This window comes from Schistocerca cancellata, chromosome 2 (assembly GCF_023864275.1).
Source record: "Schistocerca cancellata isolate TAMUIC-IGC-003103 chromosome 2, iqSchCanc2.1, whole genome shotgun sequence".
NCBI lineage: Eukaryota > Metazoa > Arthropoda > Insecta > Orthoptera > Acrididae > Schistocerca > Schistocerca cancellata.
Window position 1 is genome coordinate 677850501 of NC_064627.1, and position 26410 is coordinate 677876910.

Consider the following 26410-nt stretch of genomic DNA (forward strand, 5'->3'; position numbering starts at 1 on the left):
ACTACTAGATGAACTGGAGCCAAAAATTTCATACTGATGTGCTCCTTGCTCCATTTACAGTACAAACCACACAACTGTGTGTGTCTGTGGAAGTAATATTTCTTTTTGATAGTAATACAAAAAGGATGGCTGCTACTCACCATATATAACAGATGCCAAATCACAGAAAGACATCATGTACCACATTCTCTGGCATGGCAGACAGACTATGGTTTGTGTGTGTGTTTTCTGATTATGGCCTGTTTGGCAAAAAGTTTTGACAGTCTCTCTCTTGCACCTATCCGTGACTCAGCATCTCCGCTATATGACGAGTAGTAACTATCCTTTTCAAAATATTGTCATTATTCCATCCTGGATTTTTCCATCATTAAATATTTCTTTTTCTGTTGTATTGTTGATTTCAATAATTCGATGACCCAAATGTATTGTTGTAACCTATTCCCCCTCATGGCTCATAAGTTGGTTTGTTTAAATGGATGGGGGAGGGGGGCGGCAAACTACTTGGGCAAGTCCCACCCCCACAAGAGCAGCAGCACAACTGAGAAGTGTTTTTCAAAAACTTGATAAGTGCAGCAGACATTTTTCATAAAATGGGTTTGTTTTAATCTAGATAGAAATGTTTGGGCATTTGAATTTTTCATGACTACTAGATCTCACTGAAATTAAGCGTTGTAATGAAAGCTATTAAAATTTTTATGCAGTATAGTCAGGTGCTATTTTACCAGTTTTTTTCTAAAGTCCAAATGCTTCTAATTATTGCTAGTGTCAGTTACATTGCCTTTAATTCTGTGTACACCCCCCATTTAATTTTTTTAATGTGCTGTAGTTTTTATTATGTGCTTGCATTGTTTTAAAACACACATTTTTGCATATATTATTACATGTAGTATTTTTAATTTATAGTTTTTCACTTTACTGAGAAGACAAATAATAGAAACTCAATGGCATAATAATAGCAATGACAACTACTTTAACATAACCGTTTAGCTTTTATCATTATCAGTACTACATGAAGTATGCAAACAGAAAGTATTGCATGTTACAATCTCATTGTTATTGTCAAGTTTCTGCTCTTACATCTGCACATTATTCATCTACATCTTTGTAAAACTCATTGTCATCTGGAATTTCGGAATACTTTAGCAAGGTACAAATCTCTCTACTACTCTTTGCTTACTGTATTTTGTTTTGGTAAAACGATGATTATAGTACAGTTTGACGGCATGGTTTCTTTTGCCTCAGGATGTCAACTTGTACTTTATCTCCAGAGTACGCATCACTTACCGAAATTAATAACTTTCTTGGTTTTTCTTGTACGAGATGAACAGCCAGCACCTCATTTTGAATGAGTGCTTGGATTTTAGTTCTTTCTGTGCATTACCTTTTAGGTTTTTAACAGTCCAATCTGCGTTTAGAATTTAATTATCATGTTGTTCTAAAATATCATTCCTTCTGAGACAATGGTTTCTTTTTCTGTGACTTCCCAGCTCTACCACACACCGTCTGGAGGCATGCAACTATGGCCACAAACAGGAAGAAGTGACAAATATTACTGAATTGTGTGCTCTTTTCCAAGAACGCTGTAAGTATCGCCACCAAACAACTGTTTTTATTTTAGCTGAAGCAAGAATCTGAGAATAGATGTACAGTATTGACATCACTTAGTTGTGTTTTATATAAGTCATAAAAGTTCAGCAAAGCCAAAGCAGCCAGTCACATTTGACAAAGCTCTGCCAGTACCCACAAAACAAGCAACACAGTGAGGCATGTGGCAATAATGGATAGCTGGGACTGGCAGGCATCAGACATGCCACAATGCACTCATGTCAAAGTTGTTTTAGTTCAAAAAAGGAATTTATTTTGCATCCTCTTCTTATGTCTCAATGTCATTACGCGCCTCAACTTAAGTTCTTGTTTGGTGCAACAGTTGCTTACCCAGTTTTTGACAATATTTAAACATTCATATGTACTCTTGAATTACTAACCTTTATTTCTGAATGCAAATACAAAAGTATCAATAGAAATTAAGTAATGGGAATGTTTACTGCTGTCAATAAGTATCAAGGTAACATCAAACAATTGACCAAACTGGTGGAAAATGGGATAGACCCACTAAACAAAACTGCTTGAAACACACCAACAGTACAAATTTGTTTCAAATTAACAAACTTCTGGATGAAAGCATTTACTCTAGATATTGCATCTTACATTTCCAAAGTGCACATCATCTATTTCAAGATTTGACTGTTTGCAGCAAATCACCCATAATTACTTAAAATCATATTCCACATGGATGGAAGGATACTGAAATGAGAGAAGATGAATGGAAGGATTCTAATAAACTTTTTGACTGTTCACAAGAAAAACTTTATTTTCCTTGTCAGCATTTACAAATTACAGTATTTTTAGTGCCTTATTTGCCCTTTTTAGCTTTTGTTTTCCTTATGTAGAATTCCAGTTCTTTCCCTTCGAGGATGTATCCATCTGCACGCCCACACTGACCAGGTCGACTAGAAATACACGCTGAAAAAAAAAAAGTTCCTTTCAGTTTTCACTACATTTGAAACGAAATTAAATGCCAAACCATTTATCTATTGGCACTCAGTGTAACTATGACAAAAATCATTTAACATATCACTTAGATATGCATCAATGTTAAAATTTCATCAGTGTGAACTTAAAAATAAATTTAAAACATAAGGCAAAATCCACTTACCAAGCACTCTAGATGCCTGGAACTGCTCTTCCAGTGCAGGTTCAACTTTCGCCAAGCGCTGTCGAGCTTTGTATTTCTTTTCCACTTTCTTTGATCTCTTTTTATTCAGAATTTCTTCATCCTCTGGAGTCTGAAATATCAACAATATTAATACTAAAAACTAACCTCCAATTTCTTTATTAAGAAACAATAATGTCAGGCACTTATTGAACCAAGTCATCACATGGTCAGCTGACACGCAACAATCATCATTGTACAATACATTTAGAGAATCCATGCACTAAGCCGTATGTCAAATACAAGGACTTCAGCAGCTTGTCATAAACAGTCAAGGTACATATCAAGCAGCATCCAGCAGCACTGTATGTGTTAACCAAATATGGAAACTATTCATGCTCCAAAAGTCCCTAGATGCTACTGAGTTCAAGTGGAGACAGTTTTCCTTGAGTACATCTGACTTAACTCTGTCCTCTTTCCAATCTGAGTACTAGTAAGTATAGTCATGCCACTGATTAGGTATCTGCCTGCTGCTGACGAGTAAATATACAGCAGGTTTTCTACCTCTTAGTAAGTTTTCATAATTTTGGCTGCTAAATTGCATTTCGTATATCTGATTCCCTGCATTAGACTTCATTTCACCTTTTACTCTTTACCGAATCTCGAGAATATGAAAGGGATAGTGAAGGATTTAAAAACAAAATTTAGTGAAAAATTTTATTGGAAACACTTTGTCCACTTAATCATATATTTGATGAATTACTTTTGTGACAACTCAACCACAGAACAATCCAAGCATTTGGTCATTGACAATGTTACTGGAGGCAACAAATGATCTATTTTATTGAAATAGTAATGTAACAACAAAAGATATTTGTATTTTTTGTTTTCAATTGCCTTAATTGCACAACACAAAACATACAATTTTCATACATTTCCTTAAACTTTTCTGGCCCACACACATCTTGTCATCTACAGCTGTCCGAGGACAAATTGTGCCAAAAATAATAATAATAATAATAATAATAATAGCACAAATTATTGACTTTCAAGATTATACACACCTAATTTTCAGAATTATACTGAAGCAGCACCAGTTATTTCTGCCTAACAGAACATGTGATCCATTTCCAATAGAAATGGAACTTTCAGTAATTTGAAGAACACTGTCAAATTTCCTATAGGTCAAAACTTGTTCCATCGATATATTGTGTGCATAGAGTACTTATGGACAAGCAATCTATCTTGCTCCAGTGAAGAATCGTTCCCCCTAGCAAAACATCATTCATGAAACTACTAAGTTCCATGCTACAATAGCAGTGAACTGAAAATGTGGTTCACAACAAATGCCAACATGTGAGAACGATGTCAGATTATACTCCATCATAAGAATATACCTGATGTAAACATTACACCCTGTACGCTTCTGCATTTGCTTGATTTCCGGAGCAGAAGCCAAGCTTTGTCCAGTACAGTCAAATAAGATCGTAAGGATATTCTCTCTCTCTCTCTCTCTCTCTCTCTCTCACACACACACACACACACACACACACACACACACACACACACACACACTTTGGCAGCACTGGCCAGCCCTCTGGTCTAACTAACCTGTAATGTGAGCAGTTGCAGTTCAGATGAAAAAGTCAAGCAGAGGAACAATATGGCTTTAAATACCATTTAATTGTTAAAGAGAATGAAATAATATTCGGCAAAACTCCAGCACAACCACATCTTCTTCGGTAACCAGATGAAAAGCATAAAATGCTCTGTCACCTAACACAACATTCTAATTACAGACAAGAGTTATGAAAATTCCGAACTTAAACACTGGGTAATTTTTCAGAGCAAGCTATGTGTGATGCAAAACCATACTGCTGGGATTTCCCCATACTGTTGAATACTGAAGCCACTGAAGATATTAATTACAGTCAGTCATCTGGTAATCTCTTAGCTACTTCCTTATCAGAATCCAAAAAATACATTTCACAAGCTGCAACATTGTTGCAAATAAAACAGTGACCCAAATGTATAATAAATTCCCTCTACTTTACATTTATGATCAAAACCTTTTTGTCAACAGATTACCAGTTTCAGTCTATAATGACCACATTCAGATCTGCAGCAAAATATGAAACAACAAATATACTAGCGAATTGTCTACAACTTACAACAGTAAAATAGACCATAATGAAAATTACTTGTGACATATACATACATTTGTGCACTTTAAGTATGAAGAGGCATACCTGTGTTATAAAAACAATGTCCTAATGTACAGCAGCCATAGTGACATCGTCAAATGTTAAAAGCAAAATCAGCATGTCTGATGCATCAAATATATATAACAGCACATGCAAGAGTCATGTCAGCAGCATTACTGTTCGAAACAAACTGCCATACAGTAGCCGCAAGATGTTTGTGTTGTATAACATCACCAGATATCGCTACTGTAGGCACATACAAGTCTTAAATGATTAATTGAACAACGTAAAATAAAGGGGGATACAATCAGTAAAGTATGTAATGGGCTCATAAGGCATAATATGCATTACAGTAATAAAAAACGATGAAATGAAATAAGAAAGAAGTTAGATTGTTATAAAAGAGGACAAGTTAAGCAACAGTAATTGACATATGCTCAAGTGCCAACACTACAGATAATTACAAACAGCTTTCATAGTGCAAAGAATATAAAAACTATAAAACAAATAGCTAGAGAAGCCACAATGAAAGAAAACCTACTGCAACACAATCAGCACCCTCTGTTAGCGCTAACACCAGAATTGTGCACAGTTGAGAAGTGGTTAGAGGAACAACTGCCAGAGGGCCCCTCGTACCCTGTGGCACACCGTTGCAAGAAATAAGATAATCCAGTGAATGCAGTATATTATAAAAACAGAGAAGGAAGAAGGAAATACTAATTGTGTGCACAATGTACAAAAATGAATTAAATCTGTGCTAGGATGAAAGTGAATCTGTACTAGGTGAAACTATCAACAAATTATACATAATAAAGGCGCACAGCGATTGAAGTAAAACATTGTCAAACAAAGAAAAGAAGGCATTGGGCACAAAATCGCTCTGACAGTTAAGCAGTTTCGTTTGTTGTCTTTTTTGCTTTATAAATTTTAAGCTCCTAACAAATGAAGAGCACAGCCTTTTTCCACTCTGTTGAGAACATGCAGACAATTCTCAATGCTTCCTACAGAATGACCAGTTTCAGATAAATGCTGTCCCAAAGCTGTTTTGTTCCATGGCTGTGAATGTTCTTTAAACCTTAAGCTTAAAGAGCGGCCCATTTGAATGATAATATTTGTCACAGTTACTGCAGTCAATCCTGTACACTCCAGAGCCATACTTTTCATACTTTCTTTTCAGTTTATGTTTTATTCACAATTTTACAGTGGTGATAACCTGAAAGCCATATTTGACATTTTTAAAACATTTTTCTGTTTGCACCTGCATTTTGCTGTTAAATGTCATAGGAATGGTTTTTGTTTTTTCTTTACTGGTTCTATTTTGTGTGCTAGTGTGTGTGCACGTGCCTGCTGCTATGTTTCTTTAGCCTACAGTAAGGGTTCGCGACGTCATTTACAGAAAAGCTATTAGCTACTGCAATCTGCTTTAGAATGCAGAGTTCTTTACATATTTCACTTTCATCCAAAGGTAGACTAAGAAGCTGGTTAACTATGAAGGTGAAGGACTTGTTATATTGGGAAGTATGGCATGATATGGCATTGATGACACTACCTGTACAAGTAGGTTTTCTAAAAATCGAAAATTCATGTTTGTTGTTAACTTTCCTAATAGTAATGTCAAGGTGGTTGAACAGTAGTGCTGCTGACAACATGACACTTGCATGTGCTGTTTTTTATATATTTGACAATGCTGGTGTTGATTTTGCTTTAACATTTGACAATTCCATTATGGCTGCAGTACATTAGGACATTGTTTTTATAACACAGGTATGCCTCTTCATACTCTAAACACACAATTGTATATATATCAGTAGTACTTTCCATTATGGTCTATTTTATTGTTTTAAGCTGCAGATCTGAAGATAGTCATAGACAGAAACCAGTAATCTGTTGATAAAAAGTTTGTGACTAGAGACATAAAGTAAAGGAAATTTAAACACATTCCATTTCTGGAACTCATCTGCTACGTTGATAACAAGTCAACAGAATACATGAAGCCACTAAGGTGCACCGTTTTCTCCTTTTCTTTAATTAGGTGCTACTCTATACCCCACCTGCATTTGGCAATGGCACGTGAAAACACTGGGTGCTTTCATTCCATTACGTCTGGCGGTTTAAGTGCTTCTCATGACAAATCCTTTAACTTGGCTCCAGATCACTTCTGTTGAGTTCATATTGTAATGGTACAGTTGCAAATGTAAAAATGCAGCATTTGTATGGCGTGCGTGATGCTACGGAAATGATTGTTTTTCATGTTTCTACGACATGTATCACTCTGGCTTGTGTGAGACTACATCTGTGGTACAAAACAATGAACATTTTTCATTTTTCTCTAAAAAAATTAGACTTACTTTTCTTAGGTTAAGCAACATTTATTAATAATCTTTCATTATATATTGTCAATTAAGAATTTATATTCGAAATGAAAACTACGCTACTAACTCCACAATACATCGAGTGTGTATATCTCCACTGTATCAAACACAGTCCCTCAGAATACTTAAAGGCCAATTTTTCTGTAAATATATTAAAAATGTTAACCTATTTCTTAGCACTTTTTAACCATATTCCACAGGCATGTAACTACATAGCAGGAAGCAGCCTCAGCCAGTTTCATACTGTGTAACAACATCATGAAGTAACAAAATATACGTTACGTAGGATCTACTTCCAAGAACACAACACCACCACAGTATGTGCTACGGCTTCTCACTAATCACTGCGTTTGTACTTTTTTTTACATCAGGTTCATTCTTATGAATGGAGTTCTAGTATATTTTCTTCTCATATGAAGTAACAGGATGCTTTTTTGTACAGCAATACTATAAAGAAAACCGACCACTGATGGCTTTCGTCATCCCTAATGCACGATAAAACAGTACAATCTGAACACAAGCAAGAAGTAGCAAGACAGTGTAATCTAGAAACATTTGCTGAACTAAGACAAAGTTCTTTTATATTTTCATTTAGTAGAGTCAAGAATACCTGCAGCACAGTAGTCATTATCAACTTGTTATGATGGAACAATGAAATACTGATAAGTATTTAAAGTAACAACTATCAGAATGGCTTACAAAAATGGCACTGAACTACTGAAAGAAAAGTCATCTTTAAATCTCTGATTCATAACAGCTTAATTCACAGACAACTAACAGCCAGAATCTAATTTTAACACCTACAATTATGTTCCTCTTGGTTGGCAAATAGACACAAGCAACTTAGCAGGTGTAGATGCATTAGGCAACAACAGCACGGCAGTCAACTCTGCATGCAGTAAGCACACCTGAAGCGGCTGAAGGGTTAATACAAACAGAGTGCTTGAAGGGTGGTCACCATACAGTGACCCTTCTTATTCTGAACAACACAGTTTAACAAGATGTATAATACCCATAAAATCTGATTTGCTGCAAAGTATGACAAAAGTACAAGGATGGTATGGGATAATAGGAAGCACATGAACAGTGATTTCATGAAGCATTCAAGGGACAGGTAGCATCTGCCAAATTAACACTGCCATCCGGCAACACCAGTGGTGTGCGCGAATTAGCGGTCAATGGCCGGCGACACCATAATGGTGTCGTGCACATAGTATTGCGCAGTGGCCGGTGACAGCACTACACTTCAGTACCATTTGCATTCTGTTGGTGTTTTGTTTAGGTAACAGTAAGTTACACACAACAAGTTTTTTTTGTTTTCATAAGAACTTGTGCCCTTTCATCATGGCAGACGAAAGAGAGAATACGATTATTTACAATGAATGCGCGGAGCAAATTTTGGAGGTTGCCACTACATCCCATGATCCAGTTGACAGACTTGCTGGTCACAAAGCAACACCAACTAACAGGCCTACGTATTTCCAAAACGAATAAACGAAAACTAAGAAACTGCCATGTATGTTTCAAAAACATAAAAAAAGAACAAAAACTTAATGTGCAAGTCTTGTAGAACTGCATTACATCTTTGAGACTGTTTTGCTGCATATCATATGAAAGAGAAATACTAAGTACCAAAGACAATGCAAATAAATATATGAAACAAATTTTGTATTTATTTAGGCATGAATATCTTTGAAATATCATGAAAGTATGGGAACAGGTTGAGAACTTATGAAAACTAATGATGAGATTAGTAAAATGTAACAATATAATCTCCTGATAATGTCAAGAACGGCCAGCACCAGGCCAAGCCATCCGAATTAGTGCTGCTGGTGCCAAACGAATAAATTTGTACCAGATGTGAAGATGGCAAAGTGTTAAGAAGTAGCAGTTCCACGAAGTCTACTGCTTAGTATGAATGTTTGATTATTCTCAAGTATCGAGAGCTGAGCACTAATTATGCCAAGATTATGCTCAACAATCCTAGCACTTAAAACATAAGCATTGCTGTAGAAATAGGCTTCAGTGGGTTAATTGCTTTCTAACCTAACAGGAAAGACTTAAATGGCAATCTACATATAAACACTTCTTGGCCAATGGCTTGAAAGCTCAGAGTTATAAAAGTAAAGCTCTGATGTCAACTTTATATAACAGATATAAACTAAACTGCAATAACTGCCACTTCTGGCTACATAAGCGCTTACACAATGGCCTTAGTAACTGGAGCCTCGTGGAAATACTAGCTCCTAGCCATCAGTGACGAATTTGTGGAACTGCTAAATTTTACATACTTCAGCTACATATTTGTCTATCACAGTACTTTCATAGGTCTTTTATAGAGCTATCAATCACCAGTCAGATCTTATTAGCCATTGAATAATTATATGGGCCTTTGCCTTAAATAAGCTTTAGTGTATGTAAGTGTGGCTGGCTTATAACATCAAAAACAATGAGTCAGGCACACTGGCAAGATGCAAGGTTACAGGTGTTTATGATATCTGTTTCAAGACCAGTAATGTAAGGGTTGTGATGAAAGCATTTAAGTCTAGTACACTGTGCTCAACAGTGTACTCTACCATTGGTTGAACAGCTGAACACACTGCCAGTTTGCCAATACTCCACTTGGGTGGAAAGTGACAATGGTCATTGCATTCATAACTATGGCTTGGTGATAATGTCAACAAAGATTATGTGGAACTGACAAGTTAGGACCATACTGTTTTCACAAATGGCTCTACATCTAACAATATGAGATTCTTAAGTCATTTTCATTCTGCAGCAGAGTGCACAAATTCCTGTTAGATAAGGACTGCATTAGTCGGTAACTTTTGAAAATCTGATAAGCACTGTTGTAAAAGTTGTTAGGACATAACACAGTCTTGCCTGGATAGCTCAGATGGCAGAACAATTAACAGAGAGGTTCCAAGGTCTAGTTCCAGTCCAGAATACTTCACAGTCTCAGTAAGAGATGTCTATGACAAGCCTAGAATACAACACACTGGACATGTTCTTAAGGCAGGTCATGAACATGAGTCTTTAACAAGTATGTGATCCTGGCATATGGCTAGACCAGGACATGGTTAGGGTTTTAACTGACCAGGATGATACTGAATGATGATTGGGAAGTGCCTTTTCTGCTGGTATGAGTGATTGGCTGATGGGTCATGCGGATATAACACACAAAACCTGTTTGTACACCAAGTTTGGCTTGTATTAATTGCCTTCAGCATAAAGAATAATAGAGTCCTAACACAGAAAATGAGCCATCCAATAGTGGCAAGACAGCAGTAGAGAGACTAGCACAGAAGGAATGGCAGTTGTCAAGTTTAGGTCCTGCTGGCAATGCTTGTTATGGACATATGGAGCCACAGGGAAAGCCAAGATGGCACAATTGGATGAGAGAAAGCAAAATGAAAGAAGTTTCTGAGTTATAAAAAATGAGAATAGTCTGTCTTGACTTTATACCTAGACTGAAGACGTGAAAACAGACTAATCTGTTTAAAATCTTGTGGTTACGATTTCCTAAAGATAGCTGATGAACAAATCAGCATATGTTAGCATATGAAGCCTCATTTACACAAAGACAAATTGAAGTCTGCATTTGCAGACAACTATCACACATTCACTACACGATTGCCAGTTAGCAGATTTCAAATGTTAATGTAAATTCCCAAAAATGTCATACAACTATTTTAGTCTAAAATATTATGCAGTACTTTTCCAAAAGAAAATTGCCAGTGGTTACAAAGAAACTAGTGTTCCAAAAGACTGAAGAAAAATATTTGCTTCAACTGCAGAAACAGTGGAAAACTAATACTTTGACTGAAACGTGTACAAACATTCTCACATCATCATATAGGTGGAGGTGATGTTATGAAAACATTCAGAAAAAAATACTGTAAAAGGTGAAAATTTCACCCAAAAGGAATTTGCATTGCATTGGACCTCAAACTTTCAGCAAGTTAAGAAAATACTAAAATTAATTTTTGCAACAATTTTAACTTGTTAGTGTATCCTGTCACTCACGAATAAGATTTACTTGTGACTATGCATGGCAATGCACCAGAACTGCCAAGCTGCTGCCAGGACTCTTGTTCCAATGACCCACTTTAATATTTTCTAATGCCAATAAGGGATCATACTCCGAGCTCTTGCTGACTTCATTAGTATAGCCATCACCCAAAACACCAATATTAGTGTAGATATTTTCAGGCTACTATTTCCCTTTGAGTCTTGCCAAATATTTGTTCAGTTGGTATTGCAAAACCCAAGATTTGTCCAATTAATTACAGGCAAATTGCCCTCCATATCCAATAAAGGCAGTCTCCAAAAATTAAGCTCTCAAGGTGGCCGTATCCATTTGTTCCATTAAAAATTTGTACCTTTTTTATGGTACTTTGAACTAATATTAACAAGGGGGCAAACATTTCCAAGCTCTCATATTCCACTGTGTTTTATTGTTAAGTGTGGACTGTAGTGGCCCTAGGACACTTATCCATTGCAGTACACTAACAGTCCAGAAGAACACTTCTTTAATAAAATCTTCCATTACAGATAATTTGCTTTCCTATTTACATCTTTCTCCTGATAATTGAAAGACTGCACTCAAACAGTCTCTGTAGAAGCTATGATGCCACAAACACACAGCTGTGTTCTGTTACCTCCATGTGCTATTGCCATCAATTTCTGTGCTTAGGCAAAGTAATTTTTTTTTCCTGCCTTCAGCACGAGCATGTTGTTGAAAGACTAGACATGGTGTATAAGTAGACACGGAAAAAATTCCCAGATTCATTGGTTAAAAATGCACTGCAGTAACTTTTACACTGCAAATTTGATTACAGAAGTATTAATATGAACTTTTACTAAATACATCATATTAGCTTCCAAAGCACCGAAATTTTGATTGTGATGCACTTATCAGGTAATCATAGTTCTTGTGTCATGGTCTTGCCCCGGCCAACAGCAAGATCACTTACGTAGCACAGACACACAAATAAGAAGAATTAATATAAATACAATATAGCTAATAGCAAAGCTAAGCTTTCACAAATAATGCTGTTTTTTGCACATTACACTTTCAGATATATCAAATACATGTGTCAGTAGAATTTGAAATAATGACAAATGGCTTTGTATTCTGCAATATTGTTATGTAGCAATTCCAATCAGATTTACAACCACACAGTATTGCAAAAAGCTAGTAAGAAATACAGATTTCTTGCTAACAGTTCTTTAGGCCAGTAAGTTTATGATTTTTTCTAATGCTATAAAGAAATTAACAGTTAACTGAAGCCAAGAAACATTGAAATTGACAGTATATTCTGCCCTAGGAGTAAATACTAGTCTTGTGGGGAGGTACTGATAAAACAAGATGTGCTGCCGGTCTATAATTTACCGAAGAATGATGTTCTGTAAATTTAAGACTCAATAAAAATTAAGGAATAATGTCAAGCCTAGAAAAGGTACCAGACAAATGTTGAAAGATGTCTTGTGATCCAAAAACATTGTTTCATGGAAGACATATGTAAAATTCTGCTGCAGCTGTCAATATATTTGAAATAAAACATTTTATTGAACACTACTGACCAATTTGTTTGCTTAGTCATCTTCAAGTTAATATTTTTGTATGTTATGTATACAGCACTATGAGCGTACATTATGTTATAAAAGAAACAGGTCTTCAGAAGACTTCAAGAGCATTGGAATTTTGTAAACCATACTAAAATACATAATTCAGCTTAAAGTGCATGTTTGTATGTACAGATTCACCATGAATTAGGCCCTACATGGTATTAAGCTTTTACATGTGGTTTTCAGGAGGTCTTTTTTGGGACCACCAGTACTGTATTACCTCATGTGGTGGTGTTATGGCATTATACATACATGCCAGAAGACAATGTGCACCTGAAATTCAGCGAGCAGTTAAAACCAGCCAATAGTACAATTCTTTGATTTTTGCAGGATTTCGCAGTTGCCTCGGGGCATATACACCCTATTAGACATTAGATATTATGTATTTAGTTTCGTAATGTCCATTCAGTCCTGGTATATACGAAGACAACATGGGTTATCAGCTATTTTATGCACAGGATGTTGCTCTTCAGTGTGTCTTACAGCTTTATGTAAAGCAGAAGTTCACAAAAAGTGAAACCAAACACATGGAAGTAGCGAATTGTGGCCAAAGACAAGGGACAGAAAATGACATAGCAAAATGAAAACTTAGAGTTTGAATTTTGCACAAGTGCAAGACATGCTATTATCTTTGAAATTCAGCTCTAAGTTTCATTAGCTTACCTATTCGAATTAGATTCATTTCTATTCAGTATCCCTTTCCCCTTCTCCACCTGTCCTCTGCTCCTCGCCAATTTACATGCTGTATCTCTAAGCACATACATTGATGCCACTATCTTCCCCAGGCCTCCTCTGCCAACTCTGCTACAGCCTCTCATCCATTACACCTTATGCTACCCCTTGGTGGAGTGGCACAAGAATACCATAAAAAAAACCATTTCATACACTTGAGCCAAAAACTGTCTGCTGTATTTGTATACTAGCATTTTGGTACAAGAAGGGGGTTTCTGTACAGCTATGCACCAAGTCACTTCTAGACACCTACCCCAACTTTGTCAAGTTGTCACTGAGGTGTGATTTTACTATAGCTGATGAGGAAACATTTCCACACACCAATGGAGATGTTAATATGATATTAACAAGATATTTTTTCAAATATCCCCAAAAAGCTATATAAAATTTTATCCTTTTCTTTGTTTTTAGGCATACATAAACATTATGCAAATTCTTCCATCAGAAAAAACTCTGAACTATACCGCATCAGCTGTAGTAGTACAAACTGGAAAATCTAGAAGCTTTGCATTTCAGAGCAAGTCATTTAATGTACGAAATTTGTGGAGTATGAATGTGCCAACTTCAGCTTATGCCTTCAGAGTAACTATGACATACAGGTTATCCATGAAGCTATCATAAAAACAATGATAGCTACAAACAACCTCAATTAGTTGATCATCATTAAGCATAAGTGTTTCTCTCAATTCCTTTATTTGAGAAAACAAATGGGTACAGATCAAGAATAAAGTCACGTGTAAGCTGTAACTAAAATACTAGTACATGAGAATACTGAGCAGCAAACTAGCAAACAGGTGCCAGCAATGTTCAGTATCATAAAACTAATCACAATGTACAGTGATTGCAATCAATTCAGAGGAAATTACATCCAGAAATGTCAAACAAATGGTTTTGTTTTGCCACAATCTGCCCCACAAGAACTATGTAGAGTAATTCAGTCTCAGCACAAATGAGTACTGCAATCTTCCTATATAAAATATCTTCGCACCAAGCTGAATGGGAGAGGGTTATGTGCGCCGCTACCCCCCCCCCCCCCCCCATGAGAAGACAACAGTGTACGTGATGTTACTCAACACAACCCAGAAGCAACTCACACTGGCAGAGTGCACAGAAACTTAGTTCAAGTGACTGATTCACACTTCTCTGTATCACTCATAGTAACAATGAAAACTAGTTGCATCAGGCAACTACCATACAATACACGTGACAGTAATTTCTAGTCATCTAATGTGCCTAAAAATGGCTTTATGTAAGTGAAGCAATGCTACTAGTTTCTGCCATAAAATATTAAAAACCTGTTTTGGGATTTGCTGTGCAATCTCTCATTCAGTTTTGAGAAAACTCATTTCGTAAAAAATTTTCTTGCACTTCCTAGTCTGACAACTCGTTATGAACTATAGTATAACCCTGCTTTTACATTCCCAAAATTAACGTTTTCCTGCCGTATGCGACATTTTTTTATCGTTCCTGTCAAATTTCTTATGTCCACAATGCTAATTTGCACCTGATTTTGTGTCAACATCTTAATAATTTTTCCACAATTTACACATTACCGGGGAGGGAAAAAGACACTTGATCTTGGCCTACCACTACTGTTTACAAATATTACGTTGTTAAATTTCTTGATACCAGGGCACTTCACTCACCACATTTGGACCAGTAAAGGAGTAAAAGTTTGAACAATTCGTGCCATATCTCCCGCCGCTGCCAAGCTATACTTGCTGGGGTGGCTGATGGGAGTAGCTAGATTCATTCGAATGAATGATGTCATGACCAACCACAACCATTTCCAAACTGTCTATTGCACAAATGCAGTGTTGTTATTGTCGTCTTCTTGACACCTTTGTCAAACCATATTTAGCGCATTTCGGCATTTGGCCAGCCACTTGTGGTGCTAGTTGATACCGCCATTCACTTTGCGTTGCTCAAATGTTTTAAACTAAAAATGCATCACTGGTTAGGTATTTTGTTCACACTGAGCAAAATGTGTTTTGAGAATTTATTCTTGTTAATCACAGTATTTGCTTATGTATTTTTTGTGATGTTATATGAACAGTGTGAGTGATAGATTGCATGTGTGTGGTTTTCAAGGCAGCATAGTAGCCAATAATCTCAAGAAGACTACAGTGCAAGAGAGACAGAACAACACAAACACCACACAAAAAAACTTCTTGAAACAACATTCTAAGCATGAGAAAATACATAACTAGTGCAATATTTCATTATTTAAATAATAACAGCTGCAGGATTACGAAAGCATTGATTATGACGTATGAAATTGAGCCAAATGTTCCTATTTCCCAGACAGTTATCAGTCCCAATTTTTATTACATAATAAACCTTTCCTATGTAATAAACAATTCACTGAAAAGTCTTTTGATGCCTGTTTATAGTAAGTAAAAGTGCAAAAATGCAAGGGAGTGTCCTATACGTCACTTTTGTAGTTTAAAATGGAATTTCCCATATTTTACACTATTTTTTGAAGTCCCTCGAAAAGTGTAAAAGCAGGGTTTCAATGTAGTTTCTTTTCACTATTGCCCATAGTAATTGTTAAACTTCAAACTGAAGTAAAATATGGCACACATTTTGGAAAGTTTGTAGTTTAAAAATGCAGTCACTGCTCTGTTTATGTTTGGGGCATTTCAGGACATACAATGCTGCATACCAAATGGAGCCAACATATTTAATTTTCTTTTTAAAGCCAGGAGGAGGTACATCTCTCTTTCCACACTCTCGTAAATTAATAATGTAGTTAGAAATCTGTGAGAAGGCTAACAGTGACATGCCACATGCAACACTATTGGCGCTGGCTATGTCCCTGTGGAAACTACTCTAGCATTGCATGAATAACCATTGTAGCATACAATCTTTATTAGAAATATGTGTCTGTGGAAGGGTGATACATCAAACGAAGCCAACATGAACAATTAATGGGATCATTTTGTAGTCTTCAGCACGGAGCGAGAAAGTGTGGCAGTACTGGCTTTTAATGTCATTAGTGTAGTGTAAACTTCTGTCATACAATTTTTAAAAAAAATTATTTTACAAATCATAAAAAATTATGCTACATATCTTCATTTCAATCCCAAGCCTGCTACTTTGACAGCAATGTTAGACAAGATGTATTTAAAACTGACAAAACGTGAGGAGAGAGAAAGCAATTTGAGAAATTCCATTCACTCTCCCCCAATCTAAACTACCATCACCTGCACAATCACACTAACTTCATGGAAGTGACTGGTAAAAGTGTTCATATGTTATAGAACTGTTAAACAAAACAAGATGAAATGTACATTAGATTCACAGGAATATGTGGCTCACTGATCATTTAAAACACAGATGAGCCAACCACCCTGATAACACAAATACATTGGACAAAAACATTGCCTAAAAACTATGGGCAACAAGCCAAACAATTCACAAAACCTTAAGTCATGCCACATTCATTTGATTGTCAATTAAAACAGATGGCAAATCTATCAGCAAATGATCTGCCAATCTTTAGCCTGAAAATAAATCTCCGTACAGTAAGATAGGGTGCACTGATTTGTATGCCACAAGCACCACACCTTGGAGGGTCCTCTCACCAGAATTCTATGGCAAACTGATAATGATACTGGTCTGATTTTGCCAGTCCATTCTTTTACCCTTCCTGTACACAAGAGCCACCTGCACTTGTCTAGTCACTTTGTACTTTTCACTGGACAAGAGATTAGCACTAAGTGCAATGCAAGGGGGTAAATGCCATAGAATACTCGTAAAACTGAATTGGGATTCCATCTGGACCTGGCGACATTCTGATTCCAACTTTTTCAGTTATTTCTGTACATCATCGATGCTTAGTTGTCCATACAGAACTGTGCAATGGTCAAAGAATAGTATGTTAGTATGATTCTCCTCTAAATTCTTGAACACAGATTTGGGTTTTTAAAATGTGCCAGGATAGCTTTTCATGAAAAATGAAGCATCATGAATCTGTCGGTTTATTCAGAGAAAACCGAATAAATATCTTGAGTGCATGAGGAATTTTGTCAAACAAAGTCTTACTGGTAGCTTTTAACTGTCCTAGTCACTGCATAATTATATTTACATGTGAACTGAGTGGGCAGACCACTTAACATGTTGGTAGAGTATGCTGTGACTACTTTCTACCAGTTTCTCAATATGAGACACACATTCTTATCACATCTTCAAGTTGCCAGATGATATTTATTTGCCATCACACTCAATTGTTCCTTCAAATATGTAATTTCTATGGAAGGAAAACAGTAGTGACAGGAAGACACAAACCTAGGATTACATGTGCAGTCCAAGTAATTAATGACTTAACTAAACCGCCAACAAAAACTGATACATCACAGAATAGTTAACTTGTTAATGTAGGGAAGCATGGGTGATAAAAATGGCCAAGAAGACCAAATTTTATGACATCTTCAAATGGATGTTGGTTATCATACTTATGCAGGTACTTCAAAAGGATGGACTGGAAAGGAGAGCTCCACCAAACCTATCAGTCTTTGGCCTGTGAATGTACAACATTTTAAGCACCTTTACACTACAGAACTGTTAAAACTTTAGTTCTTACATTTTTTACTTGTGCTGTCTGATGGACGCAAACATTGTTAGACAGACCAAAACATATGTAACTTGCAACTGTGACAGCAAATTATGGATCTCTGAACAAAAAGTATCTTTTACTAAAGCAAGATTGACAGCATTCATGTTTTCAGTTTAACTGAAGCTACTCAAATTTTACTAAGTATGCTTTACATTTCATTACAGAATAAGATTTCAACATGCTTACCAATTTAGCTCCCTTCTTCCTTCCAAGTGGCAGAGCATAATGGGATTCGTACCACTGTCTAAATGGTACAGCATCAATCACTACAATGGCATTCTTCACCAATGTTTTTGTTCTTACTAGTTCATTGTTGGAAGCATTATACACAACATCAATGATACGCGTTTTTCGTGTGCAACCTGGAAATATTTATAGAAACTCTTCAGCATACTTATGCACAAAGTAAATTAGGTAACATCTACTCACAACACAAACTGAGCCCGGTACTGCTGTCCTGGAATGCAACTACGCTTCACCACAGCCTTACATATATTACAGCTACTAACAATTGTTTTATTAACTCTAACCAATGGTAAGACCAATAGCAGCATCTCGCTTTTCACATAGAGTTGAAACAGAAAAGGAGAAAAAACAAAAGTCCAAATTTAAATAGAACAAAGTTATTACTGCTTATGTCACCCCCCCCCCCCCATTTCAGTTAAGATGCAACATTCATTCATATACTAAATGAAAGTAGACATTTCCACAATTCTGGCAAGGTATAACATATCAATGTTCATAACGCAATGTGACAAAAATATGAGCTGAAAGTCACACGTCAATAGTTATAAAATGGACAGTAGGGTACAACAAGTAATGTGGTTGAGAGTTTAGGTCATCAAACACATACGTATTGTGCAGATTTATCAATAGCATAGCCTAATGTTGATGTTTACAGACTCTTCCAAAGCACTTTTTGCCAAAAAAACAGCAAGATAGCTTCAGAAAACAATTAATTAATGGGAATATCTCCAAATATTTTGATGTGCATTATGTAAATGCATAATACATAAACTACAAAAAATGCAAGGTGATCCTCATTTTTTCAGTGAGTTAACGATTTTGGTTTTGTTATGTCGCCATTGTTTTTATTCTGTTTGTCGTGTCTTGAATTTTCGTAAATTGCTTTGTGCGTTTGGTAGGTACGGATATGACTGACAAGGCCAGCAGTCCTCAGTTGTCTGCAATGATGGGGGACAGTGCATTGTCTAATAAAATTTCTTCAACTAATCGGCCTTTTGTTGGAAGTGTTCAGTGTGTTGTGAAGAGATGAGGTTAACTTAAGTTCCGGTGTCTCAGACCAGGGACAGCTATATGTGGAGATGCCTTAAGGATAACAGGTCTGAAATTACTCAAATTTCAGTATGCACAAGCACTACTGAGTAATGTGAAATTGCATGTCACTCCTATGCAGCACACATTCTACTAACATGAGAAAAATCACTCAATCCTGTGCATTGATCACACTACAAAACAAAATGTGAGATCCTGATTCTTTTGTCAGTTTGAACTTACTTTCTACCTCTGCATAACAATTCAAAAATGTGAAAACTGCCAAAGAAGTTTTTAGCTCCAACTGTAACCTAATTAAATGGGAAACGTTCAATAGAGCAAGGCATAAACATATCACCAATGCATGTTGCTTTGGATAGCATACCCACCATATGGTTGAGAAACTTTCAATGCAACTAGTAATTCTTGTCACAGCACATACCATTGAACATGTGAGTTGAAGTAGTTTACATCCACAATCTGATAACAGTATCGGTAGGTTCAATTTTTACAACTTAAACAGTAAGCAAGAATTACATTACCATTGTAACAAATACTTTGATTCATGCTACACATTGAGATTTTTATTACCTTCAGATCCCCACGCAAAGTTCCCCTGGTCCAACCTCAGAGCACGATATTTCTTGTTACCACCCCTGGTGCGGACAGTGTGGATACGCCTTGGACCAAGCTAGAATGACAATAATCACTGACATACGAAATAAAAATGATCCTACACCAAATGTAAATACTTGCACCGCTATTTAAATAGTTCTAGATGCTACATTGGTTAATAATAGAATACAAAATCAACCTCATCCAAAAGAATGCTACTGATTTTTTCATTACCACCACCACTAACAACAACTACTGCACAACACTCTTCACTCACTTTCGTATTTGCTGCAGGTCTGCCCAACTCAAACTTCCTCTTCTTCCGGAGCGGCTTTCTTTTCCCTCCGGTAGCTCTCCTCTTATGCCAATGGTCCCGGGATATACCTATTCACACAGAGAAATATATAAAGACAAAAAGGTTTTTACATAGAAAACTTATTTACCGCAAATAAGAAAAACAACAGGGTTAGATACGAAGTACCACATGTTTCCCACAGCTAAATAACCTTAAAATTAGAAACAAAGCTTTGATCACAATTGTCATTTCAGTTCTGGAGACACTATTAAGCAATTTCGCACATACAGAAACTTGTACATATAATTATTCTGTTCACAAATAGATGCAATCAGATTTCCACAAACACACAGCACTCACCCATCTTACGGCAGACGTAAAAGAACCGGAAGCTCACACAGTCGAACTACCAACATCACCACTGACTTTTCAGCATGTTGAGAATCCAAAGTTACTACTACCTAATGCAATCGTTCGAATGGGAACGATATGGAGCATAGATATATTTCTCGGTAATTTCGAATATAAACTGAATCAAAAATATTTTGTTCACGACATTTTACTCCATAAAGATACTTACAAAAATATTTTATCAATTTTGGTTAGAGAACAACGCAGCAGATTTCCTAAATCACAATATAGGAAATGCTGCAACCAGCCACAGAGTTTTTTTTTTTAATGATATAATTGCACCATTACTAGTTTCGAGCCTGAGCGCATCATCAGATGGTAGCGTTGATATAAATGTGAAACCCTAGGAAGTCAATGCTTCCATCTGATGATAGACTCAGGCCCGCAAATAGTAATGGTACAGCAAAACCCTTTCAAAACAACTTATCGCTGGTTGCAGTGATTTCTACAGTGTAATATACTACAAAAAGTCATCATTGTGTCTCTGTATTTCCAGAAATATAGGCCACTCATACGCAACAATCTGTTCTCCACACATGACATTTGCGCAGACATATTATTGCTTTAGAGCACCAGATTTGTGGAAATGTGTGTGTGCACAGTAAATTTTAAACTGATAGATGCGTGTCAGTGCTTTAGAGATCTCATTGCTGCACTTAATAAATTCACTGTGGATTGTTTACCGCAGAGATCTCAGCAAACTAACGAAATCCACTCAACTTGGCACCTACAACAGCGAAATACATAAGCCACGTTTGTAGTATTTCGACGTCCTTTGCTTTCTGAGTGATTCCAATGAAGATTGATCACAAGAAACTAAATTTTAGGTCTATAACAGAAACTATTACTTGTCTTTTACAACTCTATACATTTACCTACAAAACACACAAGTAACAACCGAGGGAAATTACTGCAGATATTAATACATGAGTCTATCTGATTTCTCTTTCAGATGCCACTGACAGAAATCATTTCACCAAACCGAACTGGAACTATCATGTTGTTGTTGTTGTTGTGGCCTTCAGTCCTGAGACTGGTTTGATGCAGCTCTCCATGCTAATCTATCCTGTGCAAGCTCCTTCATCTCCCAGTACCTACTGCAACCTACATCTTTCTGAATCTGTATAGTGTATTCATCTCTTGGTCTCCCTCTACGATTTTTAACCTCCACGCTGCCCTCCAATGCTAAATTTGTGATCCCTTGATACCTCAGGGCATGTCCTACCAACCGATCCCTTCTTCTAGTCAAGTTGTGCCACAAACTTCTCTACTCCACAGTCCTATTCAATACCTCCTCATTAGTTATGTGATCTACCCACCTAATCATCAACGTTTTTCTGTAGCACCACATTTCGAAAGCTTCTATTCTCTTCTTGTCCAAACTATTTATTGTCCATGTTTCACTTCCATACATGGCTACACTCTATACAAATACTTTCAGAAACGACTTTCTGACACTTAAATCTATACTCCATGTTAAAAAATTTCTCTTCTAGAGAAACGCTTTCCTTTCCATTGCCAGTCTACATTTTATATCCTCTACTTCGACCATCATTAGTTATTTTGCTCCCCAAATAGCAGAACTTCTTTACTACTTTAAGTGTCTCATTTCCTAATCTAATACCCTCAGCATCACCCGACTTCATTCGACTACATTCCATTATCCTCGTTTTGCTTTTGTTGATGTTCATCTTATATCCTCCTTTCAAAACACTGTCCATTCCGTTCAACCGCTCTTCCAAGTCCTTTGCTGTCTCTGACAGAATTACAATGTCATCAGCGAACCTCAAGGTTTTTATTTTTTCTCTCATGGATTTTAATACCTACTCCGAATTTTTCTTTTGTTTCCTTCACTGCTTGCTCAATATACAGATTGAATAACATCGGGGAGAGGCTACAACCCTGTCTCACTCCCTTCTCAACCACTGCTTCTCTATCATGCCCCTCAAATCTTATAACTGCCATTTGATTTCTGTACAAATTGTAAATAGCCTTTCGCTCCTTGTATTTTACCCCTGCCACCTTTAGAATTTGAAAGAGAGTATTCCAGTCAACATTGTCAAAAGTTTTCTCTAAGTCTACAAATGCTAGAAACGTAGGTTTGCCTTTCCTTAATCTTTCTTCTAAGATAAGTCATAAGGTCAGTATTGCCTCACATGATCCAACATTTCTACGGAATCCAAACTGATCTTCCCTGAGGTCGGCTTCTACTAGTTTTTCTAGTTTTTCCATTCATCTGTAAATAATTCGCAATAGTATTTTGCACCTGTGGCTTATTAAACTGATAGATCGGTAATTTTCACATCTGTCAACACCTGCTTTCTTTGGGATTGGAATTATTATATTCTTCTTGAAGCCTGGGGGTATTTCGCCTGTCTCGTACATCTTGCTCACCAGATGGTACAGCTTTGTCAGGACTGGCTCTCCCAAGGCCGTCAGTAGTTCTAATGGAATGTTGTCTACTCCCGGGGCCTTGTTTCGACTCAGGTCTTTCAGTGCTCTGTCAAACTCTTCACGCAGTATCGTATCTCCCATTTCATCTTCATCTACATCCTCTTCCATTTCCAGAATATTGTCCTCAGTTACATCGCCCTTGTATAGACCCTCTATATACTCCTTCCACCTTTCTGCTTTCCCCTCTTTTTTTAAAACTGGGTTTCCATCTGAGCTCTTGATATTCATACAAGTGGCTCTCTTATCTCCAAAGGTCTCTTCAATTTTCCAGTAGGCTGTATCTATGTTACCCCTAGGGAGGTAAGCCTCTACATCCTCACATTTGTCCTCTAGCCATGCCTGCTTAGCCATTTTGCACTTCCTGTCGATCTCATTTTTGAGAAGTTTGTATTCCTTTTTGCCTGCTTGATTTACTGCATTTTTATATTTTCTCCTTTCATCAATTAAATTTAATATTTCTTCTGTTACCCAAGGATTTCTACTAGCCCTCTTCTTTTTACCTACTTGATCCTCTGCTGCCTTCACTACTTCATCCCTCAGAGCTGCCCATTCGTCTTCTACTGTATTTCTTTCCCCCAGTCCTGTCAACTGTTCCCTTATGCTCTCCCTGAAACTCTGTACGACCTCTGGTTTTGTCAGTTTATCCAGGTCCCATCTCCTTAAATTCCCACATTTTTGCAATTTCTTCAGTTTTAATCTACAGTTAATAACCAATAGATTGTGGCCAGAGTCCACATCTGCCCCTGGAAACGTCCTACAATTTAAAACCTGGTTCCTAAATCTCTGTCTTACCATTATATAATCTATCTGATACCTTTTAGTATCTCCAGGATTCTACCATGTATACAACCTTCTTTTATGATTCTTGAACCAAGTGTTAGCTATGGTTAAGTTATGCTCTGTGCAAAATTCTACCAGACGGCTTCCTCTTTCATTTCTTAGCGCCAATCCATATTCACCTACTATGTTTCCTTCTCTCCCTTTTCCTACTGTCGAATTCCAGTCACCCATGACTATTAAATTTTCGTTTCCCTTCACTATCTGAATAATTTCTTTTATCTCATCATACATTTCTTCAATTTCTTCATCATCTGCAGAGCTAGTTGGCATATAAACTTGTACTACTGTAGTAGGCGTGGGCTTCTTGTCTATCTTGCCCACGATAATGCGTTCACTATGCTGTTGGTAGTAGCTTACCTGCACTCCTATTTTCCTATTCATTATTAAACCTACTCCTGCATTACCCCTATTTGATTTTGTATTTATAACCCAGTATTCACTTGACCAAAAGTCTTGTTCCTCCTGCCACCGAACTTCACTAATTCCCACTATATCTAACTTCAACCTATCCATTTCCCTTTTTAAATTTTCTAACCTACCTGCCCGATTAAGGGATCTGACATTCCACCCTCCAATTCGTAGAACTCCAGTTTTCTTTCTCCTGATAACGACGTCCTTCTGAGTAGTCGCCGCCCAGAGGTCCGAATGGGGGACTATTTTACCTCCGGAATATTTTACCCAACCATACAGTAAAGCTGCACGCCCTCGGGAAAAATTACGGCTATAGTTTACCCTTGCTTTCAGCCGTTCACAGTACCAGCACAGCAAGGCCGTTTTGGTTAGTGTTGCAAGTCCAGATCAGTCAATCATCCAGACTGTTGTCCCTGCAACTACTGAAAAGGCTGCTGTCCCTCTTCAGGTACCACACGTTTGTCTGGCCTCTCAACAGATACCCCTCCGTTGTGGTTGCACCTATGGTACGACTATCTGTATCGTTGAGGCACGCAAGCCTCCCCACCAACGGCAAGGTCCATGGTTCACGGGGGGAGGGGAACTAGCATAAAACAACAAAAATTTTCAGTTCCGTTTGCTTTGCACTTAAAAATCTCTCTCATTATATAATCTTGCAAACGGGATTGCTTGTACACTTCCACTCAGTACTGTCCTACGCCATAATATTATGTGTCAGCATAGCAAAAATGTAGGCCCTATTTATTCTAAAGAAAAGTACAGCCAGAATAGTGTGACAAGCTGACAATGTCTGATCTTACAGCAGTGCCATCAGGGAAATAAGGACACTTGTTTTACTTCCTAAAAAATATGTTGTTCATAAAACAGGGAATTAGAGGTGAACTATAGGATTCATTACCACAGTACCAGAAGTAAAACTTTCGAGATGGACTATGAATCCCTTTCAATAGTATGTAATGGACTTTTGTACACTATTACAAAAGTCTACAATAGATTGTTGATAGTCTACAGGTAGTGAACTGAAAATTCCGACTCTGCAACAGAATACAGCCAACTGGCCACAGTTATAATTTCTAAGAATATATCAAGTTCCAGGCAAATCTAAAACAAGTAGCTTGTCTGAATTGATATAGCCCATTAAGGAATTGCTTTTTTTTGCCTTCAAGAAATCCTCCTCCGTGACAGTCTGGATAACTTCGTATGTATTGAGTATAATTTCACGGAAAGCTTATTTCAAAACTGCTTCGGAGAATTCTAACGTCTTGTCGCTAATTTCTGTTGCCAAGACCCTTAACCTCAGTATCAAAAGCTTATGTGGAGTAGTTGCTCTCCTCACAAAAATATTTTTCCGTATAATGCAAGAGGTTATGACCGTCAAAAGATAGTTATTTGTAACCAAATTCATTCGCAAAAAATTATACCAGTCGTTGTGTCCACACAGCAATCTCTGAAGTAAACTGATATCCAAAATCTGCCTTGTCTTTAACTATCGCTTTCTGGAACATTCTATCGATCTTTTCGCCTCTTGCATTTTGTTTGCATTCTTTTTGCAGCACAAGTCGCGAACACAGACCATAACAGAATTTCCTGCCTTACGAATTTCTCATCAAATTAAATTAATTTTGAAGTTGCAACAGCCTAGTAGTTTGCTACTGAAATTTCTTCTCTAGACCGACAAATGGTGGGCGATCTGTAGATTGGAATTTGTGTCGTGTGAACATACCACATTTGCTGGGATGTATTACATATATTAGTACAAACGTTCGTGCAGATATCTGCACAGATAGATGGCTGAGTGTGGATAGACCTGAAGCCTAATTTAGGGCCAAAGACCTAAGT

The 26410-nt window shown here is 37.0% G+C and overlaps 1 protein-coding gene across 1 annotated transcript; it reads right to left on the reverse strand.

The window, feature by feature from the left end:
- Nucleotides 1-2343: 2343 nt before the first annotated feature.
- Nucleotides 2344-20926, reverse strand: LOC126162417 (40S ribosomal protein S8). The gene is made up of 6 exons (XM_049918915.1): nucleotides 20816-20926; nucleotides 20438-20544; nucleotides 20137-20236; nucleotides 18457-18632; nucleotides 2717-2846; nucleotides 2344-2523 (listed from the first exon to the last, which is right to left on the reverse strand). Exons 1-6 carry the CDS (start codon nucleotides 20817-20819, stop codon nucleotides 2414-2416), a joined length of 627 nt encoding a protein of 208 aa, XP_049774872.1. The 5' UTR covers nucleotides 20820-20926; the 3' UTR covers nucleotides 2344-2413.
- Between the last annotated feature and the right edge of the window lie 5484 nt (nucleotides 20927-26410).

Bases quoted from the DNA above. Each gene is read 5' to 3' on its own strand.
- LOC126162417 (XM_049918915.1), bottom strand. The intron at 18,633-20,136 runs GTAATAAAAATC...AAATATTTCCAG, and splicing joins CTTTGCGTGGGGATCTGAAG to GTTGCACACGAAAAACGCGT. The intron at 2,847-18,456 runs GTAAGCATGTTG...TTGATATTTCAG, and splicing joins GGAAGAAGGGAGCTAAATTG to ACTCCAGAGGATGAAGAAAT.